This window comes from Coturnix japonica, chromosome 1 (assembly GCF_054131305.1).
Source record: "Coturnix japonica strain WE chromosome 1, WE-NBRP24, whole genome shotgun sequence".
NCBI lineage: Eukaryota > Metazoa > Chordata > Aves > Galliformes > Phasianidae > Coturnix > Coturnix japonica.
The window spans coordinates 53,504,862-53,529,863 of record NC_140663.1 but is presented as its reverse complement, the minus strand read 5'-3'; the positions used below and the strand labels follow the sequence as shown (position 1 = coordinate 53,529,863).

At 40.3% G+C, this 25,002-nt stretch overlaps 1 protein-coding gene across 35 annotated transcripts in view; it reads left to right on the top strand.

Annotated features, from left to right (window-relative positions):
* Positions 1-25,002, top strand: part of CACNA1C (calcium voltage-gated channel subunit alpha1 C) — a 449,097-nt gene that overhangs the window by 314,190 nt on the left and 109,905 nt on the right. For 18 of the 35 annotated variants that reach the window (XM_085540251.1, XM_085540241.1, XM_085540190.1 and 15 more), the window contains exon 9: positions 3,027-3,199. In XM_085540251.1, coding sequence (XP_085396377.1) covers positions 3,027-3,199 — 173 coding nt within the window. Of the gene's footprint in view, positions 1-3,026; positions 3,200-23,548; positions 23,624-25,002 lie in introns of all 35 variants that reach the window. The other 17 variants (XM_085540160.1, XM_085540134.1, XM_085540119.1 and 14 more) reach the window with 1 other exon arrangement.

The window sequence follows — 25,002 nt, the reverse complement described above, 5'->3', positions numbered from 1 at the left end:
TTCTTATTTATTTTATAGTTTGCTTATCATTGATCCAAATCCCGGGACACAGTCCAAACAGTAAGTTTTCTAAAGCAAACAGAAGGCCAGAGAACAGCCATTTCTTCTGCTCTGAGAAGATCCTGGAAGCCCATTAGACTGCTTCTGATTCTCTTCCCAATAAAGAAGAGATCAGAGTGGCTGGCTGTGCTTGTAGCTCCTCCTGGAAGCAGCGGGAACAGTATTCCTGACCTTTCAGGACTCTTCCTATTCTAATCCCTCTTCCAACCCTTTCTAATCATAGAATCATAGAATGGCTTGGGTTGGAAGGAACCTCAAGGATCAACAAGCTCCAAACCCCCTGCCACAGGCAGGGCCACCAACCTCCTTATCCAATTCTAGAACAGGCTAGATCCTCATTGTACCTGTCAGCGTGGGCCATATCTGAAGCCTTATTCTGCACTAAGCAAGAGGTTTGAACTGCTAGAATTCAGCTGTTCCACAACGCCTCTCAATGTGAGAATTCATGCTAAGATCAGGTGGTTCTGCTAGCCTCTGCTGACCTTATCCTGACATTGTATTTATTTATTTATTCATTTTTGAGAAGGCCACCTCCAGGCTCAAGATGGCACCTCTGTCAGAAAGCTTATTGGCTATTTGGAAGCTTGGCGTCCCCACTGAAACTGCAAACAATGAACATTTACTACCAGCTGCGATGGTGGCAGAGGTACTGTGCACACCTGCCTCCAATAGGAGCTGGACTGAGGTCACCAACTCATTTCACATAGAACAGTAAATGACCATGGGTAATAATTCTTCATTGTGAACTACGTTTGCCCAAGTACAGGCTGGCATTCCACACGGCAAGTGGTTGGAATTGCATTAGCAGTTTCCTGAGCCACCTGTTCTCAATAGTTTAATGTTAGCAGAGCGTGGAAATTGAGATAATTTAAATAAGTTGTCTTCTTTGGAGAATCGTATGAAAATTGGAATACCATACATTGTACAAAGGAAAGAGGAAGGTAAACCTTTTAGACTAAAGGATCAAAATATTTTCAGTTGTGCCATTGAAAAGCTAGTAACAAATTAACTTCTATGCATTCAACATACTAACATGCTAAAATCTTGCTTCAGTTTAGTCGTCTCTTCTCCCAGCCCAAGTCCCAGTTGAGGGAGACAGTGCATGGGGCTGGCAAGACCCAAGCAGGCACGCAACTGAGATATATCTAATTAAGTGACCCAGTTCAGTGCACAGAAAAATCTCTTTATGCAAACTTTGTCATTTCATGATATTCCTCACACTGCAGTTTCTTAAGCTGCCTCTTGCAAGTTATATACATATAAACACAAGCAGTTCTCAGTTGGAATTGAGAGCCCATTCCCTTTCAAAACTGCTTCTAGAGACTCCAAAATACAAGTTTATGACCCAATTATTGGAATACTGGAATTTGAGTTTTCAAACTGGTTTAATAACACATAGCTTCATTTGGTGATTTTTTATTTTTTTTTTTGAAGAGTTAATTCATTGATTTGAATGAGGTACAGTGCAAGGCCCAGAAAAACATATTATTGAAGCAGCAAAATATAGTTGGTATTGATTAGATTTTTTAAAAATATTTTCTAGAGGTTTTGTTACTGTTGGGGTCATTCTTGCCCATTACTTGGGTCATTACTTGGCAGTAGGCTTTTCTGCCTTACAGCTGTTTGGTCCCAGGGTTGGCTTCTTTGGGCCTAAGAAGCCACTGATTCTCTTCCTCATTTCCACCTTCTTTATCACTGACCCAAGAGACATGTGGCAAGCACTGTGACGGGAGTGAGGATCACACAGGCTTCTTTTGTCACAAACTTCATCTTTAAGTGAAGACATCTTACTTTAATTCTGATGCTGTGCTGGTTTTCTGAACAGCTCATAACATAAAAAAACCTGATCCAAAGACAGTGAATGGAAATCTTTCAGTGGGTTTTGACCTGACAGGAGGGAAGTACTATGGTGTCATTACTGGAAACTAAGGACACTTCATGGGACACTCATTAATTTTTGGGTAGGATTTTCATAGACCTAGTATTACTTCAGTAAAGTTAGTGGTAAGTCTCCTGTTTGTTTTTTGGGAATAAGCCTAAGGACAAACATTAGGAGGTAGATTGGCATTTCTAGGAGAAAAAAACAAAACAGGATAGTATAGATGTATCTGACATACAGGAAGAAATGGCACAGCAGATGAGAAGAAGGCAAAGCAAACATCCTGGATCATAGCTAAGCAACATTAAATTCTTGTTGCTCTGCCCTCTGTACATTTCCAATAGTGGTCTTCCATCAAGTAATCAGATGTCTACTCTGTTTCACTTTCTGGCATTACTGCTTAGATTTGTCTACTCACCTTGAGATTTGAAAAATGTTTCATTTCAGAGAATAGACCTGAATATCAAATGCCTACAATAAAACACTGAGATCTAAATTTTCAAATATAGTGTCCACTCCCATGAGTGAAATTGCACATAATTAACTGTGTACAGAATTGTGAGTATCATTACTTACACTTACAATTAGTGCCATTTAGTTGTGATTATACCTATAATCTTATGGACAGATTGAGACCTGGCTGAAAATTAGAGCCACTGTCTTACTCTCCAGATGTCAGATTATTGTCAAACAGTTCATCATTGTATCAAGTTGGCCACTATTCACATAAGATATTCATGGATAAGTGTTGGAGAATATCAAGTGATAAAAAATGTTAGAAGGTATATGGTATTGTACATAAGCACCACATGTGAGTTTTACTTGAATTATCAAACAAATCTGAGAATGAAAAGATTAAAAACGGTAATTGTGTTCTCCAAAGCATCAGTAAAAATGTGGTTGCTCCAACTGTATCACAAATGTACGTAGCGAGGATACTCTTTCCCATCTGTCCTGAAAGAATAGAGAAGGCTGGGTGTACTACATAGGTTATGGATAATTTCTGATGGAAATCGATCTAACTCACTGTTTTTCAATCTCTTCCTCTCCCTCGACCCACATCCTGTTCCTCCCTCCCTTTTGCTAGGGAATTTTCCAAGGAAAGAGAGAAGGCTAAGGCTCGGGGAGATTTCCAGAAGTTACGAGAAAAGCAACAGCTAGAGGAGGATTTGAAGGGCTATTTAGACTGGATAACTCAAGCAGAAGATATTGACCCAGAAAATGAAGATGAAGGCATGGATGAGGAGAAGCCTCGAAACAGTAAGCAATTTTCTTCTGTCCATCTTTCTCTGCTTTTAGCAAGGGAGCCTATGCCTCCTGCTCCAATCCTGCTGAGATTGCCTATAGGGCAGAGCAAGTTCTTCCTGAGGCTCTCACTATGCTTATATGTGATCCAAGTGAAATACATGTTGGAATATGTTGGAGGGAGAAATATGTGTAAAAGAATTGATATTGTTCTGCTGATCCTCAGTTTCTTGTCTGTAGTACTGAAATTAGAACCTAATATTAAACAGAAAAAAGATCAATACTTGCTGTTAGAAGTTTACTACTGTGGTAAGTTTTAAAATATACATCTGTCTCCTATTCATTTATTTAATTGAAGTTCAGTGTTGCAGACTGTTGACACATGGTTAATTACTTTGAAAGCAAAGGTTTCTAGGCAAAGCAATGCCACAGTATGGGAGAAGGGCCAAGTCAACCCTGTTGTACATTAAGTGGGCCATCTGTGGCTCCATTGAAATGACTGGAGTTGCATTTGCTTTTGCCAGGCTGGAATTTAGCTTTCTGACATTTCTTGCAAAGGAATTACCTCCTTTTCTTCTGTTTTGGAGTTGAGAATATGTTTGTACAAAGTGAGAATATGCCAATTCTTTCTTCTTATTAGAACGATGGGTTTGAAGAAAGATTCCTTACATTTAACTACCTTAGCTCTATCTTCTAACTCCACCTTATCTTTTACCAGTATCTGAATCACTTCAGAAACATCTAGCAGTTGTCATCATAGGTCATACCTATTTCCATCATACCTGGGAAATATCAGTGTTTGAACCTTTAGGCTAATGGAGATGGGGGCTACTTTTAGTTTTCCTTACTTAAGTCTGCATTATCCGAACTTAATTTTGGAAGAGAAGACGTTTCTCTATAGCTCCCTGGTTAACATATAAGCAAAATCCATGGGGTGATCAGATCAAAGCCATACATGTCCAGGAGGACTGGACATTGGAAAGTTAATCCTATGCAAAAAAAGCAAGAGTTGTATCAGATTCTTATGATCTTTGAGGAGACTGAATAATATGCCCTGTAGTTGTCAGAACACTTTCAGAAAAATAAATAAATAAATAAATTAAAGGAAGGAAGGAAGGAAGGAAGGAAGGAAGGAAGGAAGGAAGGAAGGAAGGAAGGAAGGAAGGAAGGAAGGAAGGAAGGAAGGAAGGAAGGAAGGAAGGAAGGAAGGAAGGAAGGAAGGAAGGAAGGAAGGAAGGAAGGAAGGAAGGAAGGAAGGAAGGAAGGAAGGAAGGAAGGAAGGAAGGAAGGAAGGAAGGAAGGAAGGAAGGAAGGAAGGAAGGAAGGAAGGAAGGAAGGAAAGAAAGAAAGAAAGAAAGAAAGAAAGAAAGAAAGAAAGAAAGAAAGAAAGAAAGAAAGAAAGAAAGAAAGAAAGAAAGAAAGAAAGAAAGAAAGAAAGAAAGAAAGAAAGAAAGAAAGAAAGAAAGAGAAAAGGAAAAGGAAAAGGAAAAGGAAAAGGAAAAGGAGAAAGAGAAAGAAAAAGAAAGAAAGAAAGAAACTTGTGGGGGTCATTAATATCAAGTCATATCTATGATATCTAAGTGTCTGGATTTGTGGGGGTCACTGGGGACACTTGCTCATACTTCCCCAGGACATGTTACTTTTATGTTGGTGCCTTCATAGGAATTACAGCTTTTATCATTTAACCTCAGTAATCTCTCAGTAATTATTTTTTTATTCATGGCCAAAATTTGCTCTCCTGTGGAATACAATATATGGAAGATCATGTCTGGCGACCCCATTTCATTTCTTTGTAGACAAAGTTCAATATTAAGAAAAAGGCACCACTGTAATGGATAGTGCTTGATATCCTCATATGGCATTGGAGTGGAGAAGCTGATTGGTGGGTCATTGAAGTTACCAGGAGGCTTTCCCTTTACTTCTATGGGAAGTTCCGCCTACAGGCATGCCTGGTAAAGAAAATTGTTGCCAGAGAGGTAGGTACTGTGATAAGAACCTGCCAGGGCTACTTTCTAATTTGAGCTTTTTCCTTTTTAATGAACATAAAATTAATTATGCTTTGGTAAAAGTGTTTTGGGATAGGACAGATGTAGATTCGTGGCATTCATTGCAGTGTGGTGAGGTCAGTCCAAATTGGAGCTAACAAACTCCTTTTCTGTGTAGTGATAGTAAGAACAGGAAGATTTAATCTCCAGCTTCCTTTCAGTTCTTGTTGGGATTAATAAAGTGAGTTTTGTAAGAAAGGGCTTATAAAACCAGATGTAATATTACATCTGACAGTTTCTCAAGAGCTTCTCACAGTTGCCTGTTAATGATAGAATTATGCACTATTAGCAAATTTCTTACCTGTTTCTTTTCCAAACTGTTTATGCAGCTTCTTAAGTGCCATTGGTTCTAAGTATCATGCAGGGACAGCGGTGTTAACCAGCCCCTACTACATAATATATAATTTCTCTTCACCTTAATCAGTTTTTACTACATGACAGACCAGACTTGCAAACAGGTGTCTACAGTGTCTAGTGGTGTATCATAGCATTATACCTTTGTTGACAGTAATTGCTCAGAATGTGAAGGAAAGCTGTGTCCACAGCTTGGCCATGTACAGGGGAAAAGTCATGCTAAGAAGTCTCTGAAGAACAGAATACCAAAAGCTATTCTAATGCTCAGACTGAGCATTAACGAACATTGCTTTACTATGGAGCATGATCAGATGCTGGAAAAGGCTTCTTTGGAAGGTGGTTAATACCTTGTGTCTGTCATGTTCAAGAGCCATTTGGACAATGCCCTCAATAACATGCCTTAACTCAATGATCTTTGAAGTCCCCTTCCAACTTTGCTAGTCTATACTATTCTATACTGTTTGGTGCTGTACCTTGGCCTCCTTCCTGACAAAGGCATTTTTAACATTGGAAGTAATGGGTCTTCATGTTGCCTTCCTCTGATGTAGAAGCCAATAGCACTGAATATGAAAGGTAAAAAGCAACATCAGGTTTCCCATTTCCAGCCCCAACCCTCAAGCCAATAAAGATACCTTGATGCTTGCCCCCACCTAGCAGAGTTGAGGAGTTTGTATTCTGGTTGTTCATATTTCATAAATCACATTCATTTTTTCTTTTCTAGTAGGCTGTTGTATATACTTTTGTTCAATTGCAGGTATCACATTGTTTAAGCTCTATTGTATTTCCTGATACTTCTGAATTTCAGTCTTTATTCACGTGACAATTGCTACTCCATTTTTAAAGTTTAGACTTCCTAAGGTGTCATATTCACTTCATTTGTTGACATGCTTGACTGTCATGCTTCATCCACCACAAAGAGGCAGAAACTCCAGGTACACTTACTGTACCTGCCTATTTGGCCCCATTCAGTGTGGCCTCAAACACCGCCAGAGATGGGGCACCCACAGCTTCTCTGGACAGCCTGTGCCAGGCCCTCAGTACAGTCTGAGTGAATAATTGCCGCCTAATATCTAACCTGAATCTCCCCTCTTGTGGTTTAAAACCCACTCCCCCTTCTCTTATCACCCTCAGACTGTAATTTTTTTTAGAACAGTCCATTAAATACTGGAAGAGCACAGTGAGTTATCCCCAAAACTTTCTTTCTCCAGGCTGATCAACCCTTCTCTTTAGTTGCCTTTGCTTTGGTTATATTATGCTGATGCTTAGGAGATTTAGGTTACAGATAGTGACTCACATCATTATTTTGAAGAAGTCATGCTAATTTTTACTTCCTCAATTTCCCATTGGAAATTGTATGCAAGTTTGGGGAGGTTTTGTTTGTTTGTTTGTTTTAGTAAAAATATACTTATTAAAGTAAAATCTCAGCTAATATAAATCTGCAACTCTGAGAATCAGCAGTTTACACCATCTGTGCTCTTACCCAGGTACTATACCTAAACTGAATCATCCCAAACACAGAGAACATATGTTTTCAGTCTCTTCTCTGTCCTTGGCTGAAGAGGCCAGTTTTTTTGCCTTCATACCCTGAAAAGAGAACTGCCAGCCTAAGAACTGCCTCCTGTAGAAAAGAGAACGGGAGGAAGAGGGGAAGAGAACTGCACTTGCATCGCCTTTGGTTTGACTGCCTTTGTCAGTATTTTGGGAACCATAGGTTACATTTTGTATATTCCATTGCTTTCCTGAAGATGTTTAATCTTGCCATATTATTTTGACACTGGGTGTTTACAGCCCTTAATGAAATGCTTGCACTGCAGCAAGAGATTCCCCAGTAGAAGAGAGGGTGAGAAAAGAAGGTGGCAGCAGCCAAACCTGGACAGTCTGTGTAGCCTTTAGCGGATGTTTTCTGTGGCAGAAGTCTTAGCATTCTTCTAAGGCAGTTCTATACCAGTCATAGCACATTCACTGAAGTGCATTCACAGAGTGGTCTGAATTCATCTTATATGTTTTGGAAACTGTATGTTGAAGGCAGTTCTTTTTACTTGTTGTTCGAATATATGCTTTTTCTATTTTGGAAAGTATGAGATGGGAAATGTGAAAAGGCTCCTAGAGGCTATTTGTGTTCATGGTTTTCTCCTATGCTATTTCCCTGGTGTGCCTCCTGCAAGAGGAAAGAAATACCATAAATTTGACAGAGGAGAGGAACACATGTCATGGCACAAAGCACTTACTGAATTTCAAAATTACATGATAGTGAAGAGAATCATCCCTCCTGTTGCCACAGCAACTGGAAATTTGCCCTTTTTTATTTTTCCTGAGTGTGGTCTGCCGTACATCTGCGTCGCTGTGGGCAGGAACAGGAAACCTCAATCCAACCCAGATTCTCCTCCTATTGAAGTTAATTGGCAAAATTCACACTGACTGCACTAGGGTCAGTAAAAAGCTGTGAATGGGCAAGGAAAAGCAATTTGATGTTTCTGACTGCTCAGATTTTGCCCTCCCTCTGTTTCACTATGTTTCAGTCCTATTTGGTGTTGCTGCCTGCCATGTGAGCACAGCCACATTAATATCTAAAGGAGTAACAGAGCTTGCTGTTTGGCCTGGAGTTTGGTAATAAAGCCTTTCTTTGATTCAGGAATACTCATTCTTCCAGTTAAGTCATATCTAAGGTAGTACTGTAAACTCAAGGGCTGCTTTGCAAGTAGCTTACCCTACAAAAAAAGTCTGAATCCTAATCATACTCCAGGGCTCTATTGCAATGGAACTGATTACTGTAAATAATCAGATTTTCATGCAGCGCAGCAGTAAAAACACAGCAAGTCAGTGTGTTGCCTATCAAAACATATAGCAAAATTTCAGTACATTGAATAATGAAAGATGCAGGGGGGAAAGGCTTGACGGTATGTGCAAATTTATGCCTTAACTCAAGTAGAAATATAAAAATGCACAGTGGAAGTTGATGAAGTTGAGAAATACAGGAAAATTCTAAAATTCTTAAAAATCTAAGCTGTTAAAAAAGAATAATCTCAGTTTCTACTTTCAGAGCAGTTATTCCAGTATGTTGGTGACCTTTGGAAATATTTACTAGCATCTCTATTTTTAGGTGGGCTGCAGATTTTGTCTTACTCATCCAGTCGCTGTTTCTTGTGAACAGCACTATGTTTTCATGGTAGTATTTAATCTCAGTTTTATGAGAGCCTTCCCTAAGAGAAAATGGTTTTGAAACAGGGAGGAAGTTTTCAGGTGCCAAGTAAAACTTTTAGAAGAAATAGGGATCTTATGGACCATTAGAGACTTCAGAAAATCTTTGTCTTTCATGCTTTGTGCTTCTGAATTCTGAGCCAGAAGTAAGGAGAACAGCATAGTTGAGCTGATGCTTCGGTTCAAACAGAAAATAAAAAGAAAGGAAAAGAATTCAAGAACTCTAGAAACAGTAGACTCAATAATTTCAATTGAAACAGGGCTTAATTCCCAAGAGCTCTAATAGCACATAGTTTGACTCTATTTCACAACAGAAATAAAAGCATGACCACCTTCTCTAAAAGTTCAGGCTTTTTAGGTTTTATCTGTCCAGTTCTTGTTGACTTGACTTTCTTTTAGAAAGTCAACTTTTATACCGCAAGGAGACTCTGTTGATTTCATTGAGTACCAAATAATTTCCACTGATTACAGTGAAAGTTGTCACTAAATCCTGGGCAACCCTGAGCAGTTTTTGTGTGTTGTTTAACCAGAGAACATTTGAAATGCTTGAAGGTATCTACTGATGGTAAATCCGTTCACCCTAATTTATTCTAATTTCATTTGCAGAATTTGTCCCAGTGTATTTCATATACATATGGAAGGACTTGGGCAATCACTCCTTGCCAAGAATGTACAGTCTGATATTTTAGATTATTTTTGCCTATTGTCAAAAGGCAATTAGTAAAACACAGTGCTCATGTGGGACTTAAGATAATCTAAGCAAAAGCTCCAAGAGGCACGGTCTTGAAGACAAAACTTTTACCAGTCTAGTCCTCAGTCTAGTTTATGATTTGAGAGTGTCATACAACTTGGTTGCATCTTGCTTTCCATGCATATATATGATGAAATAAAAGCCAGTGTTGTAAAGTGATTTATTATCTTTTAAAACCTCATCTAAAGAAGAAGAAATCATACTATCATCTTCTTTTATCATTGTCTGCTGATGTGGAAAATAATCATCTGCTAACTATGGAAAGATTAGCTGCAGTGCCAAAAATTGTTGGACAATTGGTAGGCGTTTCACAAAGTTTAGCAGCTGTGATTGATTCTCTTTCACCTGGAGACAGAGACAAAATAAGCGTTTTCTGGTTCCTAGTGCACATATTTGATTCTCCTAGGATGAAAAAACATCCCTCATGCACTCAGCTGTAGAGGTCCAAAACCATGATTTGCTTGGATAGGAGTGTCAGCAGCTCTTGGACATGTACCTTGCCTGATCCATGTATTGTAGTAAACAATTCCAGTGGCATTTTTCTACCTTGTCGTATTCAAGGTAGCTCAAAAGCTGTTCTTTGTATGAATACTACAGTTTGTGCAGATTTAGTAAAATGCTTTGGTAAATGCTTTGTTTTTCTTGTGTGGAAAGAGAAGCTCATGTTGCAAAATGGGTTTATGTTTCCAATGTCAAACTGGAATCCACAGTTGGTATATTGCCTAGAAGAAGCTTTGGGGACATCAGGACATTAGACATTGGGATGAATCACTCCTGTGGTCCTTAGGCAAGACTCCTATTGAAGTTGCTGAGGATTTTGCCTGGATAAGGACTTGAGCCCCAGTTTGTTTTATCTAAGGTTAGTAACAAAAAAGGCAAGCGTCCGCACTAGAGAATATTGTCTGATGTTGGGTCTTGATGTACTAGAGGCTTTTCTGTTCTCACCTGTGGCTTTTACTACCGTGTAGCTGTCATCCACCAAAGGGAGAGCATGAGATATTTTAGATCTGATATCACTTACAAGACTGCATGACCCAGATACTGCTGTTTGCCCAGTGCATAATTCCACTGGTTACAATGCCTTTGTATGTGTTATGAATTTGAACCACCAACATTACCAGCATTTTGATTCCATACCTGAATATGTGGAACCCAGATAAACATTTATAGCCTGTAATGGAAAAATGACAGATATCACTAAAACTATGATGTCAACAATTTGACCTTTCCCCCTGTGGAAAACAAGTCTGGGAGTAGATTTTGCTACTGACTGTCTTTACATGTTACTTTCTGTTTTGTAATCTCATTTAACAAACCAGGAAGCTGTTAGGGCCTTTACCCTGGATTGTTTGTCTTCCTCACCTTACCCTTTCCAAGAGGAGTAAGGGTAAGACACAAAGATGGACGAAATTAAATAAAGATGGACAAAATTAATTTTCTCAACAAAGAGAAATTAAAAATTGCTTGAAACCTATGTTTAAAAATGTTTCTTCTACTGGACTGATTCTTTAAAACATACATATAAATTAGTATTTGGATAGGGAAAAAAAAAATGTTCTGGCCAGTTTCATTTGAGACGGCCAGCACAACTTTACCAAAGGCAGACTGTGCCTAACCAATCTGACAGCCTTCTATGGTGGAGTAACAGGTCTGGTAAATAAAGAAAGGTTGACTGATGTCCTCTACCTGGACTTGGGCAAGGCCTATGACATGGTCCTGCACCGCTTCCTTATCTCTAAGTTGGAGAGATATGGATTTGAAGGCTAGACTGTTCACTGGATAAAGAACTGGTTGGATGGTCATAGCCAGAGTGTTGTGGTTAATGACTTTGTGTCCAGATGGAGGCCAGTCATAAATGGTATGCTCAGGGTTCCGTCTTGGGATCAGTGTTCTTCAATATCAATGACCTAGATAGTGGGATTGAGTATACCCTCAGTGAGTTTGTTGATGACGTCAAACTGAGTGGTGCAGTTGACACAACAGAAGGAAGAGAACTGAACACGTTCTGTAAGTGGTCACATAAGAGTCCAATGAGGCTCAAAAGGCCAAGTGCAAGGTTTTCACTTGGTTTGGGGCAGTCCCAGATATGAGTGCAGGCTGAGAGAAGAACTCATTGAGATCAGTCCTGCAGAGAAGAATTTAACTTAATGGTGGTTGAGAAGTTGGATGTGAGCCAGTAATGTGTCCTTGCAGCCTGGAAGGCCAACTGTGTCCCTGGATGCATGAGAAGAGGGGTGGCCAGCAGGGCGAGGGAGGTGATTTCTCCCTTCTGCTCTGCCCTTGTGAGGCCCATCTGGTATCCAGGCCTGGGTCCTCCAGTACAGAAAGGATGTGGAGCAGCTGAAGTGGGTCCAGAGGAGGGCCACAAAGATGATCAAAGGGCTGGAGCACCTTTCCTATGAAGATAGGTTGAGGGAGTTGGGCTTGTTTAGTTTGGAGAAGAGAATGTGCCAGGAAAGCCTTATTGCAGCCTTCTAATGCATGAAGGGTGCATACAGGCAGGAGAGGGACCAACGTTTTACATGACTTCATAGTTAGAAGACAAGGTTGAATGGGTATAAAACTAAAAGAGGGCAGCTTTAGTTTAGAAGTTAGGTAAAAACTTTTTACTCAGTGGGTGGTGAGGCCACAGGCTGCCCTGAAAATTTGTGGAGGCCCCATCCTTGGTGGTGGTCAAGGCCAGGTTGGATGTGGCCCTGGAATGCCTGAGCTGCTGGGTGGCAGCTCTGCCTACAGAAGACGCTGGGACTGAATGGGCTTTAAAGTCTCCAGAGAAAAAGGCACATAAAAGCTAAATGATGTTCTGAAGGCCGCCCAGCCTCTGTGTGAGAGTCTCTCATACTACTGCACTGTCCTTTATACCAGAATTTTTACCTTATACTTTATAACATAAGGCATTTATTGGTTTGATCAGGATGGTCTGGAAAAATTTTCCTTCCCTGGAAAAGCACTGTAGGTATATTATACACTTTGATATAGTTTTCTCGTTACCCTGGAAGTACGGACTGTTCACTTTTTAATTAACTAAGTCAATCAACAGAATTGTTTTTAATTATTAATGTAATTTAACAACTCAGCTTTTATTAAAAAGCAACAGTTAGGTTCCTTGTTCCTTAGGTTTCACAACTTCCAGGTTTCTCTTCCTTTGTGTCTAAAGGGAAGCTTTAATCATAAAAAAAGAAAAAACACAAGCAACTGTTTCAAAATCCTTCTTCCTTCTCTGCTGATGGTTACTGCTGCAGTTAGCTAAATCCCATCTAACCCAAATGAAATTTAGCTCAAGCCTGGAGAAAATATGGAGAAGACAAATTGGTGCCTTTGTTTGGATAGAGAGCAAAAGAAGAAAGAGATGCTGATACTCTGGAAGCCTCAGGACATTGCTATGGCCAACACTGCAATCTGTAATTCTGTTTTGTCCCAACAGAGCATCAGGAGACCTGGTAGTTTGGAGTGGAGTAACTCTTCAGTTTAGGGGAACTGAGACAGATTCAGGTATTTGTCTGACCCCTGCATCCAGCTCCTTGGATGGACTCTGGTGGTCTTTAGTGGAGATCTGAGAAAATTAACTGACCCATGGACTGCTGTTGCAACAAGCATCTCTTGAGTCTTCTGTGCTGCTGCTGCCACTGTTGCACAAAACAGAAGGCAGTGTGAGAATGAAGTCTAAAACTCTAATTTCTGCCTGTAGGCTCAATTTTTTCATTCCATTCCCTTACAGCATCGAACGGCACATAAATTAAATAAGATGCCAGAGTGCTGTAGTTTATGTATGGGGAAAAACGTTACTCCTGTTAGATTCCCTGTGACTGAAAATGTTTTGGTGATCTGCATGTGCTCACCTGTGTTGCAGCTGAGGATCTGCTTAGTGTTGTTCAGCTTCAGTTTTTCTAGCTCCTCCTTTCCCTGATCCTTGTAACCTGGAGCACAAGGCTACACTGAGTACTGCTAGAGCAGTGATGTGTGACCAGCTACAGCACATAGAGGATGACATTAATGTTGATAGGACATTAAGTTTATCTACTATAAAAGCTATTTCCCTAGTAAAGACTGTGTGGTGAGATAACACCTCTGTTTTGCCTGCTGGAAGAAAGACTTCTGTTGATGTAGGAAACCTCTTTAGTACTAATATGTAACATTGAAATATCATTAATGGGAAGGCGTTAGAGAGAATTCATTGTATATATAGCTGAGGAAGACACCTCTGTGTAAATAAATTAATCTCCATCTGCCCCATTACGAAGTACTTCTGGAATCTGTCAAGATTTATCTGCTTACACTGTGATACCACTACCTGAAGGGACATTAGAGGCAACTGTCTGTGAGGAAAGTGCCATTGCCGTACCTTCTGACAGATTGTATGTGCTTCATTTCCTATTGCTTAGGAAGGTGCAGAAGGCATTCAGTGCCATGAACTCTACGGAAAATTTTAAGAAGAAATATCATAAACCCTCAATCTGAATATATATCTGGACAGCAAGGCCAGTTCTTTAAGGTAGAAGCTTAAAGTATACTCTTAAATCTCCATAAGGGCATTTACAGAATGTTTTGCAAGACTGTGGAGTGTTCAGCATTTCTTGCTGAAGTCAGTAAGACTGACCAGTGATGTACAGTTGAAAAACAATTATCGCAGACGTGGCCTTAAGTGTCCCTCCACTGAGAGAAAAGCGTCAGTGGAGCAGGACAGATAGCAGCTGAAACCCTGAGGACTTTTTTATGTGGTATAACAAACTGTCAGATGAGAGGCTATGGTGTTCAGTAATGATGGCTGAGGGACAGGGAACGTGTGTTTGGAGGTAGGAACAGCCGCTGAGGGTGACAATCAGTCATATTACATTACTGCCAGATGACATCGGGGCCAAAGCGTGCCTGACATTGTATACACACAAATAAAAAGTAGGGGTATATACAAAAATCAAAGACAGTTTTAGCTCTGATAGTTTACTGTCATTCTGCCTGAATGGGCAGAAGGTGGTATTGTAATTTTATAATTCCCTTTTTTTTTTTTTCTTTTTCTTTTTTCTTTTAACAGGAAAGTTGGTATAGAAGGGAATATCGCTATAGATACTTAATGGTACCCAAGACTTTTATTATAGACTGGCAGATAAAATACGGCAGTTGAGGCTTTGTGCTTTAGTTTTGTGCTAGCTGATGTGGGACATCCAGAATGCCATCCAATGCCTCATAGGAACCAACAGAGTGCGGTTTGAGCAAGGGCAGGCTGAGGGAGGCAGGAGGTGCATTAGCAGAGCTCCCCTGGGGAAATATTGTATCCTCCCCTTCCCTACCACTCACAGTTATCTTTGCTCCAAGCAGCCAGTTGCTTTCTTAGATGGATTCACAAGCAGTCACACGAGGAGGCAAAAATAATAGTGTTTTGCTTTAAATGCAGGTAGGGCTAGAAAGCTGGCCCTGCTTTTGTGATCGCAGCACAGTGGAGCAGTGTGATGAGCTGTAGCTGATGGGAGCTCGGTTAGGCAGTGATGTCCCTGTAGCACAGCATGGCATGGTGACAGGCCGTCTGGGTGACATTACACAGCTGAGCAGTGTGTGTGTGTGACTGATCTGATAGCCGGTGCTGGAGCAGCTGAGGATTGACAGCTGTGAATGGCACTCAGCACTTTGGTGGAAGCCTGGAAAGCTTGTGGCAGGATCCTGATGCAGGCGTGGCTGTGATGGAGGAGCAGTCACATGCTTGCACTGTGACCACTCATTTTTACTTATTGGGAGCCTTCCCATCCTCTCCAGTACAGTCTGCTAATAGGGTTAAAATCCCTGGTTGGGTTTGTTCCTGAGAAGAAAAGCAGGCATCTCATCTTGGTTATCTCATACATGACATCAAGCCCAGAGAGGTGTTAGGGGAAGGGAAATGTTTCCAACTGGGGAACTGAAAATAGCTGTGACACTGAGTGTGCCTGCTGACTGCAACAGCTCTTCATTGAGCAGGGTTGCAGAGGTAAGTCAACAGATGAGAAAGCTGGCCTTTCACGCCTTGGGGCCCACATTAAAATTCAGTTGAAGGATCCATGGATGTTTGTAGTGCTGCTTACACCTTCATTTCTATGTAAACAGTTTTCAGGGCACAGCATGATGTACTTCACTTCTTGCCTGCTTGAGGAAGGACTGCAGTCAAACATAACCCCCTACGAGTGGCACTGAGAGACATCAATAGTGGCCATGGTGGTGATGGGTTGGCAGTTGGACTAAATGATCCTAGTGTTCTTTTCCAACATTGATGATTCTGTGAAGAGCAAACTGTAGAAGTCTGCAGGGGATGCAAGAGCAGGTGCATGTGGGAATCACTGGAGATCAAGATGGGGAGGTTACCAACGGGATTAAAACCCCATGGCTGAAGTAGCAGAAGGGCTAAACATCAGAGCAAGGCTTTAGTGGCAGAGTTGCATGGATCCTCACAAAAGTGCAGATCAAAATATAAGTGTATTATCTAGCTGTTTGAAGAACCGTGAGCAGAATAGCAGGGCTATGTCAGGTCACTAATTACTTGCTTTAACACAGCTGTGTGAGGGAAGCTTGCATAACACCTGCCCACACTAAGCTTAGCTCAAGCTGTTGTTATCAATCCCTCACTCTCCTGAGTGCTCCAAGTATTTGCAAACTAAGAATCTATTATTTCTTGGCTAATATAAAATGCCTGTTCTTTTGGATTGGGGTAATTGACCTATTCTCAGTGCCCTACTCAAGAGATGTAAAAGCTTTAATTACTGGTTTGACAAGCTGACTTTAAGGACAAAACTCTTTAACTTGAATTCTTTGCTTTTCTCCTGGCTGCACAGTAACTCAGCCTGCCCAGCTAGCATGTCTCATGCTTCTGACTCATGATATTGTGATAATAGTGTCTAGTATCAGACTAGTCATTATGTTAGCAAAAGCGTCTGAAAGAACACTACATGCAGGAGCAGCACACAAAATTGCAAGCATTTTATTTACTAGGCACAGAAGAAATGTAACAGAGTAGGGCTTAAAAATGGAAATTTATGTGCATTTCATACTAGAAGAGGTGATTTCCTTTTCAAATTGTGAAACTGAATAGAATCTGTCAGTGAGATTTATGAATGCAGCAAGGATCCAGCACTTTGACACTGCCCTGGCTTGAGAGTGACCTATACCTAATGCACGTGTTTACCTTACCCATCGATCAGTGAACAGAACTGCTTGATTATTCATCATCAGGAAAGCATTACCCACCATCTTTCTCATGCTTCCCAAATGAAGACTGCTATTAGAAAATGTCTTCACTTTCTGAGAATTAATCTCTCTCAGGCACATCCTGTGCAGCGGGACTGCTCAGGGATTGTCTTGTTGCTCTCTTTTCTTGATAATATTAAAGCTCAAATATTTTAAGTAAGCTACTCTTAAATTGCATCTTTGGTTTGGAAGGGGCCCTTAAAAGTCACCCAGTTCAACCCCCCTGCAGTGAACAGGGACACCCACAGGTAGATCAGGTTGCTCAGGGCCCCATCCAGACTGACCTTGGGCGTCTCCAGGGATGGGGCATCCACCACCTCTCTGGGCAACCTGCTCCAGTGCCTCACCACCCTGAATGTAAAAATCTTTTTCCTCACATCCAATCTAAATCTCCCCTCCTTTAGTTTGAAACCATTTCCCCTTGTCCTATCAAAACGCATCCTGCTAAAGTCTGTTGTGATAATTTGTCCCCTTCTTTCTTATAGGCCCCTTTAGATATTGGACATGCATACACCACTCTTGCATTTTACAGGCGCATTTCAGATTAAATATTCAGTCACTGCTATTGTTCTTTCCAACAGCTTCTTTACCTGTGACCCAGCCTCTGCCTAGGTGCCCTGTCTGTCCTTTGAAATAATAGAATTTGTCCCCCACATTCACTTTTCATTTGCATGATATTCTGCCAACAAGAGCCAGCCTCCAGGAGAATAATATCCTTCTTCAGTACCAGACTGTCCTCAGAGAGACCTATCTTCTTGTTCTCTCAGCCCAGGCACAATCCCTTCCCAAACTTCCCAGCTGCAGAGCTGTGTAAACTCCCCTTGGGAAAGATTTGCGCTGTGAGCTCCCAACTCACTGAAGCATCCAAACACAAGCACAGTCCCCGCTGTCCTGAAACATCCTCTTATGTGCTCAAGCTCACAAACCATAGACTGCTTGCCAGGTCTTCAGGTGTCACCAACCTTGAAATGGCTTGTGACAGACAGGGATGTCATAAAACAGCTAGTGCTGCATCTCAGTCACTTTAAAGCTTGGCAATCTAGGTGGTGAGCAGCACTCCCTAGAGTGTTTCTGATGACCTAAGCAGATCAAGTTAGAACTGGCTTCTGTAATTTTTTTTTTGCTTCTCCCGGACTCTGCAGGGAAGACAGTTTCATAGGGCAGTGAACTGAAAGAACAAAGATGCTTTTGCTGAAGTAGAGATCCTCATTAAAGTTACTGATTCACCACCCAGGTGTATATTTCTGTGGATGGGCAGATGCAGAAGTTCCCTCATGCACAGAAATTTAAGGAAACATATGACTTGCATTAACCACATTTGTGCTTGAAGCTTATGTGCTGATAATTTCCTCTAATAACAATGCAAGTGAGCAAAATATAAGTAGCCTCGTGATTATTAGAGGAACAAAAGTGATGAAAGTCAGAGGGATATATATATGTATTTTTAGTTGCTGATTATTCTCTCTTCAGGGCACTTTCCTTGTTGCTAATTATTTTATTCATTTTGTTTCATCAACCTTTGGATCCCTTCCCAATACATTATCTACAATGTTTGCAGCTCTCATGTGTTCATTTGTTAGATGCCTGCCAGCCTGCAATATTAAAATCTTTTTGATTTTCAAGCAATGTGCTCCTGCTTGTGTCCGTGTATCAAGATTCAAGCACATTTGATGGTATTGCTGCTTACCCCGCCTTCTTCTGTTCATAATCACAATGAACGAGAGAGAGATCTTGCAGACCCTTTCAGAATGAGCAGTTCTTATTTCTTCACTGACAGAAAATATTGTTGAAAACATCGTAGATCCTCTCTTGTTTCACTGCCTTTTTTTTCTTTTCCCTTTTTCTTTCTTTTTTCCATTTTTTTAACTGAATTTCTCCATTGCTCCAGAATTCGGTGGGAACTGGAGATGTTGCTAAAAAGTATTAGACTGACACCAGAAAATGAAGCTATAAACCACATCCTGGCAAGTCAGTGCCTTGCACTTTGACTCACTGGCTGTTGTTCTTAGCAAGGGAAACTATACAAAACATTTATCAGATGAGAAAACAAGTTTAGAATACCATAGGAGGGTCCAGATTTAGGGGAGAGACATCTATCAAGATCTGTTCTGGTAGCAGCTCTTTCACCCTGTGACCCAGCCCATCTGTCTTTCAGCCGCAGGGGTTAAAGCAGGTTGCTCTCATAGCTCTTGAAGGCATAAACTCTGCACAATGGTGGATGGGCTCCTAATGCAGAATCAGGTGTTAGCACAGCAGTTACCCAGGGAAGACATTCATTTGGCCTTTTAGTAACAGGGTTAAACTCTTTTCTGGATGGCCCTGTGCTTCTGAGTTATTTGAGGTACAACAGATTATGCAAAAAATATCTCTGCCCCCCTTGCAGGGATACACAAAGAGGGTTTTCAGTTCTTCCTTTCAAATACACACCAGAACACGTCAAAGCCTTGTAAAGGCCATCTCTTGTCAGGGCCAGAAGTTTGGCTGTGCTTCTCTGAAATGTGCATTCCCCTCACTGGATAAAATGAAGAAAAATGTGTGGAATGATGCATCTGATGACAGCTGATAATACTGTAAAAAGCAGAAAATTGGAATATTTAATCTGAAATATGCCTGTTTAAAGTAGCCAAGATGTTGTACTAAAATAAGTCCCAGGAAGATTAACTAGTGGCGAGGTAATACATTTGAAGGTGCACAATAATCTGCATGTATTAATGATAGATCTCTTAATCACACGCCTGCACAGCTGATACAGATCTCTCTTTCTCTCTCTCTCCGGTTCCTCTTTGAGGATCATGTAAGTTTGCTAAGCCCATGACTGTGTCCTCTCAATGTCATAGAAAGTATACATGCCTGTGGTGACACTCTGTAAGGGAAGAAGGACATGTGGAAGCAAGTCTTTTTATATGAAAGATAGATGTTGCAATTTATACTGTAAAATATATAATTTATATATATAAATGAAATGTCAGATTTACAATACACCATCTCAGTATTTGGCAATTTTCCTACCCCTGCTCCTGTTGGTAAGCTATGCTGCAGTTTATCAGTCTTCTCAGCCCAGTTCTACTGCAATAACAAGCCTTATGCTCCATCTTTGCTGCTGGTACACATTGGTGTCAAGGTCTTTTTGACTGAAGCAGATGCAACTGACAACCACTTCACGGCTCTTTATTGCTCTCCTGGATTTGACCTTGAGTGCAACTACAGCTCACGCTCTCCTGCCAATTGCAGTCATTTGTATAACCCAACATTAGGTTATTCAGAGCGTTTGTGTTACATGTATTTAATGTCATGTTGTGTGTAATGCCGTCTTTATGGGTGTTGGCCTCTGAGTCCTTGGTAAGCATTTTCACAGTTTTTCTGGATTTTTTTCTATAGTGTTAGATTTACTGATGCATTGTGTCTGTCTTTGAAAGATGCTTAACTACCAAGAGCCTGATTCCAAGTTCCCTTCCCTCTACTCCTGTAGAAGCCTTCCTATTGCAGAGCTGAGCTCCTTTTCCAAACAGACTGTGTTCCCCAGCCACAGCTGTTACATTTTCTTGGGGAAATAATAAAAATCAGGAATAGATCTAGAGAAAACTACTCACCTCTGCATGGTTTACTCTGTGCACACTGCTTGCATTTAAGAACACACTCACTGATTGTTCATGAGACACTGAACCTGTGTAGCGGAATAAAAGCTGTATTTTATTTGCATTAATGAATATGATGAATGAGTACAGCATTTCCTAACAGGCAATGAGTAGAGGAAAGCTAAGCAATATTCACATATTAATTGAAATGAGAGCTCTCCACTGGAAAAAAAAAAAAAAAAAAAAAAGAAAAAGATGAGCCTATCAAGATTCTGACAGCTGTCCGTAAACTCATTCATGGAATGACGGGCAGGAGAGGCACCTTATGAAGCAGGCAGACAAAGTCAATCACTTGATGTACATACTGGTAAAGGGAGCAGCCTGGATATTGTAATTTATTCTTGCTGTACTTGATGGAAAAAAGAAATCTTAAATCTCAGCTGGAGAATTCACAGGACTTCTTTGCTCTTTAGATTTGCTTTATAGTTCTGCGGACTCCCACTTGGGAGGCATTAGCATCAGTAATAACTGTAGTACTTAGGGCTTATTGTAATGTGTTTCGTCTGTAGATCTCAAAGAGATTTGCAAGGTGAGTGCAGAATTATAATCCCCATTTTAGAGAAATGGAACAGATATGTAGAAAGACTTGGTTATGTGGCCAAGGTTACACAACAAAGTGGCAGTGATATCAGGTTAATCTGATCTCAAATACCAGCATGGACAAAAGGGGTGACTTAGGCCTTATTTTGCTGTGTCATTCAATACCAGCAGAAATTAGAGTGCTGGAAGAATTGGAGTCCTCATGGGCACTTCAGAATACACGCTGAGGTGTATTTTTCCTTTTCTTAACCTGAAAACTCACAGCAGGTATCTTTGAATAGGAGTAAACACACTGTTGAGTTATCACACTGTTCCAAGTGAGGTACCCAGTGTAGGTATCTAAGGCGAATGTCCAGCCTGTCTATGTGACAGAGGGAGCCACTTAGAAAACTTGTGACAGGAACCTCTGTCTCTGGAGCTTAACTCAAATATCTGAATCAGAGATGTCACATCAGGCAACACGAACAGCTTCTGACATATCCCGTTCTAAAACTAATGTCAAGATCTGCATAGTCATTTAGTAATGTATCCTATCAACATCTGTGACAAGTACGTGCTTTGTCTATGTTTGTGTATCCTTTGCCCAGGGATCATCTTACCCAGGTTTTAAATTCTCACAGCAAGATTAATTAAAGTCAGATTCAGCAACAAGCAAGCGTGGCAACATTATAATCCATGGAGATAAATCTGAATATTGGAATTCCTTCCACTGTCAAGATGACGAGACTGCCACAAATGCAAAATGCGACAGTGGTAGTGATATTTCTGAAATGGGACTAGATATTATTCTCTAAGTGTGTAAAAAGGGACAAAATATTTCAGTGCTACGCAGAAGGGCATTTGAAAGTGCTGTCTATCTTTTTACTAGACCAGTTGGCTATCTCTTGGCAACCTGCCATCTAGTAATTTATTACATGTCCACAGGGCATTTGGTTGGAGGGACATATGTTAGTGCAAGTGTAGGGCTGGTATCAAAGCTTGATGCCAGTGACATGGAACAGAGGCTGCTCTCACTTGTGCCAAGTAGTCACCTATCTCAGTATAGGTATTTAGTCATTAAACTAATACCCTAAGTTATAACTTAATACCCCAAAGTATTAGGCGTGCAATTGAATTGTGTGTGTGAGAAAAAAAATGTCTGCGGTGTAGTTTGGTTACTGAATTGCCTTGCAAGGCAAAGCCTGTGGTAGATGGAAGATCTATGGGTCTGCTTGAAGGTCGAGGCACACACTGCTTCTGGCAGAACCCAGCCCTGTGGGGACCTCTGATCTGGGCTCAATGAGTTATCCTTTGAACTTGACAGCAAACAGCTCTTGTAAGAGTGCATAAGTCATTGATCACATATTGAGCAGGAGGTGAGGCACCAGAATTTCTATTGCTATGTCACTTTGTGTCTAGGTAGGAGGAAATGCACTTTTGTCTCAGCTTCCAGAATTATGAAGAGGAAGCAGTCACTGAGATGGCATAGTCCATATAGCATCATCCTGAACATAGCTCTGGTCTGGACTAGAGCCCACCATTTGGAAAAACATCTCTTCATGATTAAAACATTCTTGTGGTGGATTTGCCACCAGCATTCTTGGTACATGGTTCCAATAATTAATTATGCTGACGGCAAAAAATGCCTGCCTTGTTTCTAGACTGGAGCCAGGGTAAAGGCACAAGGTCTGCGTCTCTGAGAACTGAATCAGATAAGAAAGCTGTGTGGGCAATATTTGGTCTACTTCGTCTCATACTCAGCCCAAGTTTATACACAAATCTTTTGCGACAACTTCTTTTTTCAGGATTTTTTTAAACTGTCCTAAGTGAACCTCATAGCAGACATGCACATGACTATCCCTAATACTGAAGATGAAGTGAGGTGCCACATAAAATTAAGCAATTGTCCTGCTGAGAACATACCACATTTGAGACTACAGTCCACATCTCCCATCCATCCTGGCCTTTAACATCTGGCCATCATTCTTCTTATACATGATAACTTCATAATACTTCTTATTGTCCTTAACATTTACCAACAGTGCTGTGTAGTAAGTGCCCGGGAGTTAGTGCGTTTAACTAACTAGCCTGAAACACAGAAAAGACAGAGAAAAGACAGAGAAATATAGTTATCCCAACAACTTTTCTTTAGCATCTCCATCACTTTTGGAAAGTTTCTTGATATTGGAAAAAAATAGGAAAAAAAGAACAATAAATCTCATTGGGGCTCAATGGAAGAAATCTCAATGGGCTGGTCCAGATCATGACACTAAGGATCAGAGGAAAACTTTGGGACATGTTGTAATCACCTTAGACTCATTGATTTCAGTCAAGCAAGAAGAGTTTTGCCACTGAAATCACTGGAATAAAGGATTTCACCCTTAAACTTAAATTCAACCACTTATTATTCTCAGAAGATAAATTTCAAAGAGAACACAAAACAAGGGGAGGTTATCCTCTGATGGTCTGATATAATATTTTTTACTTTTATATGCCTTATTTTTTCATTTTGTACTTTTAATTCACAAAATGAAGTTTTCTGGCAGAAGTAGATGTCATGTGCAAGCTGAGTTCCTTGTTTTTTTCTTTTGCCTGTCACTGGCTGCATGTTCACTATTGATGTCTTGTTCCTGGTACTTGACCATCTTGTCTGTGAAAGGAAGCACTCCAGCTGGCTTGCCTGACAAGAAGAAAGAAAAGTTTTCTTGGTTTAGTCACTCCACAGAAACCCATGGTAATGTTCCACTGCACTTTGTGTCCACACTACGTATATTTGTATGTGTGTTTGTCTATATATCTCTATAAAGACTGACACATAATGTATCTTTGTATATTTCTGCATGTGCGTGCCTTGCTTTTGCTATTGCTTGTGCAGTGTCCTCTTCATGCACTCAAGATAATAAGCTGTTCTGCAAATCAATCTCTTGCTTATGTCTTCAAGATTGTTTCCCATTTGCAAGTAAGCTCAAATATGTCTTGAAAGTGCTTTAGCTCATCCTCAAAGATGATATACCAAATATCAGTGTTTTGGTGTTTTTGGTTGTTATTTTTTCCTGATGATGGGCTTTGTCTGGATTGAAAAATTTAATTATGAATGTCTCTTTTTCTTACAGTTTATCTGACTCTTCTGTGCACATCAAAATATGAATCCAGTTGATTTATTTATTCATCTTTCTGAACAGACGAGATTATTCAAACATCTAGTCTTTGTAAAGCAACAGGCACCATTAGAATACAGTATTTCATAGTTATGTCAAGAATGCTAGAAAGACCATTATTTCATATGGTCTATGTTCCTGAATAACACAGTACAAGAACTTATAGATTTCCAAAGACAGATGTTGAAGGCACTTGCATTATTGGGATGGCATGCAGGAAAGATTTTGAGGGGCATTTCTACCATAATACTTTCAAAGCAAGAACCCAGGACCTCTTTGGAAGAACCTTCTGGTATCTTTCTAGCTTCTGAAAGGATGTCTGAGCCCATAGCTCATTAAACATCTGCCCAACTGGAATTCAGAGTGTATTTACTGTTTCTCTCTCTCTCTCTCTCTTTTTTTTTTTTTTTTTTTTTTTTTTGGTTGGTTGGTTGGTTGGTTGGTTTGGTTTGTTTTTGATCAAGAATTCCGTATTAGATGTTTTCTTATTAATGGGTAACCTATTTTAACAAGCTATTAGAAGCTTCTCCCACAGCTAATATTGCATACTGTCAAGACTCACCTCTGATATACATCCCACCTGAGAGACCTAACTCTTCTGTTAATCAGTTGGAAGTATCATTTTTTGTATATCTGAAAAGAGGTGGAAAGGGAAGAGGGCACATTGAATGCTATCCTTTCTTCCACCATAAATTGCATGTTAGTATGCTGAAGGAGTTACAGTTCATAGAGGAGCTGAGAGAAAATTGTGTAATGGAAACAGTGGATCTTTTTCACCTACAGAAGCAAATAAAATAGTAAGGTTTCATAACAGGTAGAAGACGTGACACCGTCTTGAACCCCAATGAAATAGGTTCACACCTAAGATTGCTTTTATTTGATGGTTATTCCATGATGTTTCTGTAGAAGTGTAGGAGATACTGTCCAGTTCTTATTTCATGAGTGTCAAAATAAA